This window comes from Hordeum vulgare, chromosome 5H (assembly GCF_904849725.1).
Source record: "Hordeum vulgare subsp. vulgare chromosome 5H, MorexV3_pseudomolecules_assembly, whole genome shotgun sequence".
Classification (NCBI taxonomy): Eukaryota; Viridiplantae; Streptophyta; class Magnoliopsida; order Poales; family Poaceae; genus Hordeum; species Hordeum vulgare.
The window spans coordinates 296,406,204-296,415,289 of NC_058522.1; the positions used below are offsets into that span (position 1 = coordinate 296,406,204).

Below are 9,086 nucleotides of genomic sequence, written 5' to 3' on the forward strand. Positions count from 1 at the left end.
CACCTTTAAACAAAGCATGTCTTGGTACTCAGGTAATCCTATGTCCTGAGTGGGGCAAATCACTTGATTCACCCAACATAGGAATGGTATTACGTCGAACATATGAATAATTATTAATTTTTGGGAGCAATTTTGTTAAATACTATCATAGTGTAAAAAATGGTCTTATATTTTGGGACGGAGGGAGTAGAAATTATGCACTAGACATTGTTGTAAATTTGCTCATTGCTCAAGCAAAAGTTGCAATAAACCAAGGAGAACAAAATATCCTTCAGATGCACACCAGCTAGAAAACCCAGTCCCTTACACTACCAAACAGCTCTTTACTAACATGTAAATTCACATTGCTCCGGGGATGAAATAACAGAAAAGAAATGTGATGTAAACACTCATTCTGTGGTCTGAGCACTTAGGGTTTCAGGTGCTGCGCTGCTGGCTTTTATAGCGCCAACAAAACTGGACATCTTGTTCAGGGCGCTCAGGTAAGCTCGGACACTGGATACAACAACATCCATGGCTGCACCACTCCCACTGAAATCAACAGGCATAAAGATACGTTTGTGAGCGAGAAAAAGACACTATAAATAAGAGATAGTAAGAAAAGCAAAGATGAAAAAACAAACTGTGAGCACGCACCAAGGGAGAGAGAAAGAGGGGTGGAGGGAGCGGGGGTAAGACTATACCTGAAGGATCGATTGGAGTGACCAGTCAAAGCATATTTATTGGCACTGACATCTCCAGTGATGACTACTCGAGTGGTTGCAATTGCATCAATGCCTTCTGTGACCGAAGTCATGCTATATTCTCTAAGAATAGTTGGAATCTGCATATCGTAAGGTAATTAAAGTCATATCTCCTATTTTAAGCAAACGATAATCTGTAAAACAAAGGGAGATGACACATTAGATCAAACCCTAATTCTGCAAAAACATTTCTCCAGATTTGTTGGGACATGTTATACTGGTGGAATACAGTGTGTTGTTTCTGAGCAATTTGCCCCATCGAGGAAATATGACTGGTGGTGAATTAGAAGATGGATTAAGTGAAAGAAGAATACCCATTTACACATGTTAGATGATTACATAGTCAAGGATACACCAGTTCTTTTTCCCAGTTAAAATGAATACCACAAGTAAACCCATCATTTGTAAGGTGCGAGAATTCTCAAGGCAAAGAAAGATGGTCTTTAAAAATTTCTTTTACTGATGACACCTTTCAATAACATAAACATCACATAATTAAAATGGACCTACGGTTAGCACAACTAATACTTCGCTCTTTCTCAAGCTGCCAACCAAAATATATTCCCAGCTATCGATGTTGTCAAAAACAGAAGAAGATGCTATTGACATTATCATAAATCATTACGATGGCTCTAAGTTCCAAGAATAGATATACGTAATTTTATTTAAATTAGTATCTATGCATTCTATTGAAAGTAGTTCTGAGAATGGGACATTGGGCGCCAATAATTGTCTTCTGATGCAATGAATTAGATATCATAACAATGGTAATAAGCTACATTATGAACATAAAAAGGTTTTCTTTATCGCCCTGAAAGTACTCTTGACATATCTAAAAATAATAGAAGAAATAATGTAGTCTTTTACAAAAAGAAAGACGAAAATAGCAACAGCTAACCTGTATTATTTGGTCAACAGCCTTGTATGCTGCATCAACTGGGCCAGTTCCAACAGAACAACCTATCTTTTCCTCTCCATCTAAAGTTATCAATTTGACAGTTGCTGTAGATAAACCAAGTGTTCCACATGTTGCCTGCAGAGATGACACACAAACGTAGGTAACGGTTTAACTCCATTTACAAAAAAGTAGTCCACTGAACCTCAATTATACCTGTACATCACCAAGGGACCAAATAACCTTAGGCTGAAATATCTCATCAGACAGTAAAGCTTCTATGTCTTCATCAGTTACACGCTACAAAAAAGGAAACTTTGTACATATGAGAGAGAGACAATGGATTGGAAAAGCAAGCTCCTAATGAGTAATAATAGAAGAAAAAATGTAAGGCTTCCATGAAAACATACATAATAAATGCTTCATAAAAAATAAAACAAGGTGGACCATTATCAATCAATGACATGATGTCGTCGTGCTTTACATTTTAGACAGAGAGGAATAAAATGGATATCACTGAATATAGAACGAGTACTCCAGAAAATTATCACCTTCTTTTTCTCTGCAACCTCTTTGTAGCGTTTAAAGAAATCTTCAAATTCCCTGTCATTGATTTCATATCCAAGCTACACGTTTGTACATCAAAGATGTCAATTTGGTAACAGCAAAAAATAAATGACAAATCTGTTGCATTAACTAGAAAATACAACCAAATTAATTGAGAAATACCTCCACTAGTTTAGTTCTGACGGCATGCCTTCCACTGAAACAAAAGACCAAAAATCGCAATTAAGGTTCAGAATCTTAAATTTGACCTAAACTACCATTGAATGTATTATGTATATCTAAATGTATTTGAGCAGGATTACCATATTAAATTAACCAGGAAATTGGCCTATGCTATTCTAGAAGAGTAAAGATGATAAATAGTACTCCTCTGTAAACTAATATAAGAGCGTTTAGATCATTATTTTAGTTATCTAAACACTCTTATATTAGTTTACAGAGGGAGTACCATATAAACAAATAAATAAAACATTCCAGTAGGGGTTTCCTGCATATCAAATGATCTAGGTTGAGCTTCCAGAATGTAGCAAATCATGGAGTAAAAACACAAGTAAATAATTTAGGTTGTGACCCCAGAAGGGTGTACATAGCACCCTTCTAAATTATCAATCATTGTACTTACGGTCAATGCATACATGTCTCAAAGAATTTGGTAGTACTCACATTATCCACATACTATTAAATATCTAACTATCTAAGCATTTGGAACAAACAGTGATACACCACATCATGCTAGTAGAAAGCTCAAGAGAGAGAAGAAAAATATACTGAATGTATGTATAGGAATTGTATAGGAATTATGCAGAATGGCTATGGGGCAAAGATACATCTCCATGGTACCTGAGCTTTCCAAGAACAATACCGAACTCATTTGCACGTGTTAAACCAATATCATCAGGCGATATTATCTCATAAGTTCCTTTGAATTTAAGCATCCCATCCTGCAAAGAAAAGAAAAGGAAAAACTGAATTCTGCCATTTCATTCTAGAACAGTTAACATGGAAACAGAAAAAATATATGAATACCATCATCTGTGAATCAACATATAGCGTTAAGTGGCACGTGGTAACCGCAAAAGGACAGCACACAAAGATAAATGCTGACATGCCATGAAAACTACTCATTACTACTAAAACCTCAATTGGGAACAAGCATGGTAATGCAAATAAAAGAGACTGCAAATCTGGTTACCTGATGAATTCCACTTTCATGAGCAAAGGCATTGGCACCAACAATAGCTTTATGCGGCTGTACATGAAGTCCACTGTGCTCTTGTACCTAAAACAATTACAGAATTTGTATAAGCTAAAATTGCCTGGGAAAAAAGTACAAAGAAATAAGACAACAGACCACGATACCATTTTGCTTGTCATGGTAATATGTTGTGAATTAATCCCAGTGTATAATCCATCTAAGAGTTCTCGTCGACATTTAATTGCCATAACAACCTGAAGAGGGGTCAGAAAATATTAGAAATGTGACAAGTAGTAATGCCTTACCCGGCCACACGTCTTTTCACTACCCAACAAGGAAAACTTGTAAATAATGCCCACAGACAACATAAATATAGTATTATGAGCTCACCTCCTCCAAAGAAGCATTTCCAGCTCTTTCACCAATACCATTGATAGTCACCTCTAATTGCCGTGCTCCTGCATAAGCACCCTAAAGATAAATCAAATTAGTAACATGATTAGATCAATGATAACAAACAATTAAATAAATAGGAAACAGGAATTACCGCTAATGTGTTGGCACTTGCAAGACCAAGATCGTTTTGGCAATGAGTAGATATAATTGCATTTTCAATCCCAGGAGTATTTGCTTTTATGTCAGCAATTAATTTCCCAAATTCATGAGGGAGAGTGTACCCAACGGTGTCTGGGATGTTGAGAGTTGTCGCTCCAGCTTTTATTACTTCCTCTAGAATATGATACAGGAACTCTCGATTCGACCTGGATGACAAAGTGAAACATATGAATTCCAGAACCTTACACTTGTTCCATAAAAAGTTGTAAAAGAAGCTAGATAAGTATGGCTTAACAAGAAATGGCCAAACTTAAATAATTCAAATACACATGTTGTGTTAACTTCAACACAACCACAAAATTTGGGTAGCCACCAGCTAACACCCGTTTCTAATTTGCCAACGACCTTTTTAACGATTAACACATCATTAGTCATCTTTTTCCAACCAATATAAGGGCGGAGCTATTGAAGGAGATATACTCCTACTTTCCGAGCCATGGTAACCTCTATACTTCATAGTAAGCATGCGCAAAATTTGCTTCAGTCTAAACTCTGCTTCACTAAAATTTGGCCTCTTTGATTCATCATTATAGACAGGTTAGTTAATTTTGAGAGAGCACAGCATGTGAAATAGCAGTCCTAAAACAGATTTCTCTAGATACAAAATTGCTGGAGTTATTTTACAGTCATAACTAGTAGAAAACTGGGCCTGCAGAAAAAACAAATTTGTATCTATATTTTTTTAATGAGAAAAGTTTGAATTGTACCTGCCGGCGTCCTCGGGGCTGAACTCGACATCGGGGCATCCAAGACTGCGCGCATAAGCCACCATCTCCCTAGCGATGGCCACCACCTGGTCGGGCGTCTTCCGCAGCTTGTGCTGCATGTGGATCTCGCTGGTAGCAATGAAGGTGTGGATGCGCGGCTTCCGGGCATGGCGCACAGCCTCCCAGGCGGCGTCAATGTCCCTCTTGTTGCATCGCGAGAGGCCGCAGATGACGGGCACATGGCCATCCTCCCCGACGGGTGTGTTCCCCACCTCGATGGCGATGGATCGCACGGCATCAAGGTCGTCTGGCGAGGACGCCGGGAAGCCCGCCTCGATGATGTCGACGCCGAGGCGGGCGAGCTGGCGCGCGACGACGAGCTTCTCCGCGCTGGTCATGGTGGCCCCCGGGGACTGCTCCCCGTCGCGGAGCGTGGTGTCGAAGATGCGAACGTAGTTGGGGTCGTCGATTCGGTCCGGGACGTACTCCGGCCGGCGCGGCGCCGCCAGGCACGCGTGGACAGAGCGGAGGACGGCGGTGCGGGAGGCCCTAGGGTTCGCGGCGACGGCGGCGAGGCCATGTGAGAAGCGGCGGGGCTTGGCAGCGGGGAGGGTGGAGAGGGTGGTGCGCCCGGCGACGGGGGTGGAGTGGGCGGGGTTTAGGGAGGAGCAGCAGTAGGGTTTAGCGGAGGAGGATGCCATGGTCGGCGGCGTGGGTTTAGGGGGAAGCGGTGGAGATGCGGTGGAGATGCGGCGGTCTGGCGGCTTAGCTGGAGCCCGGAATCTGGATGACTATACGATGCGGGCTTTTCCTTTCGACGGGAGTAAGTGTCAACCGGAGGTTTTATGCTTATCTCGGGTGTGTATGAGTCAGCTTCCGTAGCGGGCACGAACACGATTGTGCGTGTTCCACACTTCCACTTGTGGTTTACTTTAACAACTTTGTCACTCCGAAACCATGTTCCGGTTTTGTCCGAGTTCAGTTGGAATATGGCCAACGTCTTTGACGCGAACTATTGTACTGTACTATTGTCTTTCAAAAAGAAAATTTGTACTATTGTAGTAGAGTAGAGGGAAAAGGAAAAAAAACGCTTCTAATCACTCGACGGATCGCAGCTCTCGACCAACCCGTTGTTGCAATTTTACCACCGCAACAACTAGTCTATTACGGTCTAACGAAGACGAAGCGTGACGGCGCATCCAGATCCCATATTACCGAACGAGAGAGGCGGGTCACTCGATGCTTTGGGCGGCACTAACAACCGCCCATCTCGCCGGAGAGGAGGATGGCAGCGAGGTTGCAGCTTGGGGGTCGGGTGCAGTGGCCACCGTTGTCGCACGCGTCCACCACGACCGTTGGCAACACGTGGTGCACACACCTCGTCGGAGAGGAGGATGGCGACGAGGCGACCTAGTCGAAGGTTCGACGCTTGTCGGCGGCGGCACGACGGCAAGGATGGGCGGCGATGCTCCTCCCTCACCATCGTGATCGCTCTCCCTCACCATCGTTTAACGGGAGCTCACTACGAATGATCGATGATGATTTTTTTTCTTGCAACATCCTCCATGTTGTAAAAAAGATTTCTGCAACATCACTGATGCTACAAAACTTTCTTCAGTAATACTTGTAAAAAATCTGCAACATTAGTTTTGTTGGAAAAAATGCAACAATATGTGTTGTTGCAAAAGTTATGTAACATGAACTCTGTTGCAAACCTTTAAGTGCAACATCATCCTAGTTGCAGAAAAGGACAGCTGAATCTAACGACATCCCGCGTTAAATCCAATGGTTAGTGAGGCGACGGATTTTTTTTAAAAACATCGATCGATGTGTAGCGTTGCGCGGGAAAAAAGTTGATTGTTGAGGCTTCATGTATTTTAGTTTACATGTGCATTATGTGTATGCTGACATTTCATTGTTATCTTTTTATCAGGTGAGATCACATGTCTGTATTAAAGGGGAATGACGTGAGTACTTGTGTTTATAATATTGGGACTGTTGACCTGAAGTTTACTTCACAAAGGATAGTAGAGGAATATGGCAAGTGTCTTGGCGTGAACTATTGTACTAGTGTAGTAGAGAGGGGGAAATACGATGGTTAAGGCTTGGGGCGTATTTGGTAGGCGTAGATAGTCTGGTAAATAAGGCCTGACTGAGGTAAAACAGGCATAAAACTAACATCTGCATTTAGTTCGGTTGTCTACATACATTTTAGGTTGTATGACGTGTCACGAAAGTCATGTTATTTGGTTGCTCGCTTGTGTACGCGCAAACACAAAGGGCATTTTTACCTGCATCTTTTTTGAACACTTTGCATACTTGCCTCAGTTGGGACTCGTTGAGCATATGCACACAAAAAAGCAACATCTACATGTTAATAGGTTGCATGCATCCCCTCTATCCTGCATGTGCCGAAACGGAAGGCATGTTGTTTGGTTGTGGCCTGGTTTGAGGCGAAACACAGGTCTGATTGTTTGGTTACATCCACGATAATGGTGTGGTAACCTACTACTCGGTGTGGTGAGGTTACTAGAGGCGCAAAAATAGAGCAACCAAAAAAACTTATGCACACATCAAAGTTTAACCACACACAAAAGTTTAACATAGTATGAATAGTCTTAAACGATGCCGCAACACATAGTCTTAAACGAACAACCAACACCTTAACTAGGAACGAGAGGTCATTTAGGAGGCCATGGCAAAGGCCTCGTCGTGCTTCTTGCACTTGGTGACCACCTCCACATCGTCGTCGTTGAAGACGATCACCTTCATGGTATTCGGGGTGAGCAACTTGAAAGTCAGCATGTACACGATCCTGACCTGGTGAACGACAGCGAAGGTGGCCCAACCCTGATCAAGGGTGACCCTGCCATCGACCACCATCACCGTGACCCTCCATGAGGAGTCGGTATTTGTCTTCAGACTAAACTCTGTAGGCACGGCAGGGAAGTGCATTGTGAAGTCCAGAGGCAATGACATAGCCTCCAGCTTCGAAGCAAAGATCACCTTGCAGAAGTGGTTTGGCCCTGCCTCCTCATGGTAGTGCACGTAGTTCCCCTGCTTCGTGTTAGGGTGATCATGCACCGGCGGCGACGGCACCACATCCTTGCCCTTGTCCATCTGCATTATCAACATCACGTAGTTCAAAGGTCATCATTCATTCCTACCGGCCTAACGCTCCTATATTTACCCACACTTCTTACCCAACACGCACTCAAACCACCTCTCATTTTCACCCCCTCTCTTCTTCAACCTCTTGTTTCACCACCTCTCCCTCACCATGAATTCCAACTCCATCCCCAACCCTTTCCTATGGGGCATGGGATGGAGGGCATTGTTCCTCGGGTGCTCACTCGGTGACCCCGCGAAGTTTGAAAACACAATGGAAGTGTACTCAAACTTCACGAGCATGGCTGAAGTGCACAAGGAGGCCGACGCTATGGTGAAGAAGGGGACAACGAAGGATTTGAAGATGATTATTCCTGAGCCAGTGAAGGGCGCTATGTCAGTCGACATCCTTCTTTGGGCAATGAATCAGGTCAACTCGGGTGACGCTCGACAGAGAGCCAAGTGGGCCAAGTACATGGACTACAAGCGTCCCGATGACGACCGTGTCGTGGTGTACTGGAGGAAACAGACTGTAGTGGGCCATGCGGAGGAAGACAACGAGGTGCAGATGGTGGCCAAGGCGTTGGCGGTAGGTGACCACTACTAGGGTAGGTGACCACTACTAGGAGAAAGCTTATAGGTAGAACCTTAGCAGTAGCGTGTGTCGGTGGTCCACCACTAATACTATTCACTTATCAGTAGCGTGTGTCAGTGACCCACCGCTACCACTACAATTGCATGATGCCGCCAGGTGGAACCCGCTTAGCAGTAGCGCTTGATCACTGACACACGCTACTACTATTGTGCTTGGCAGTAGCGCAAATTTGCATCCCGTGCTACTGCTATGCATAGCAACTACCTTTTCTCCCACCCACCCCTTTCCCCTCTACCTCCCTCACTTAGTTCTTCCTTCACCTACCTCTGTGCTCTCCCTATTAATGCCCCCATCCACATCTCCTCCATTAATGACCTCTCTCTTCTCTCTAGCTTCTTCTTCACTTTATTTGTCTCTCCCTCCTTCCTTTTCCCCACTCATACCTTTGTCTCACTAGCTAGCTCTCCCTCCCGATCCACTAGTTAGGTAGAGCATCTCCTTCCAACTAGATCTACCCATTTTAGGAGTACGTAAGCCATGCATCTTTGTCCACTACTTTTCGATCCCTAGATAGCGTCATCGGTCATCTACCGTCGTGTGCTCGATCCCTCTCTCGGGACGATAGGTGAGTAGAAAGTTGCGTTTTGCAAGAATGGAAATA

The 9,086-nt window shown here is 43.5% G+C and overlaps 1 protein-coding gene across 1 annotated transcript; it reads right to left on the minus strand.

Annotated features, from left to right (window-relative positions):
- Positions 1-207: 207 nt before the first annotated feature.
- On the minus strand, positions 208-5,610 carry LOC123452967 (2-isopropylmalate synthase A-like). The gene is made up of 12 exons (XM_045129717.1): positions 4,723-5,610; positions 3,948-4,161; positions 3,791-3,871; positions 3,565-3,654; positions 3,398-3,484; positions 3,046-3,146; positions 2,368-2,401; positions 2,190-2,264; positions 1,855-1,938; positions 1,642-1,776; positions 684-823; positions 208-531 (listed from the first exon to the last, which is right to left on the minus strand). Exons 1-12 carry the CDS (start codon positions 5,421-5,423, stop codon positions 390-392), a joined length of 1,884 nt encoding a protein of 627 aa, XP_044985652.1. The 5' UTR covers positions 5,424-5,610; the 3' UTR covers positions 208-389.
- Positions 5,611-9,086: the final 3,476 nt, after the last annotated feature.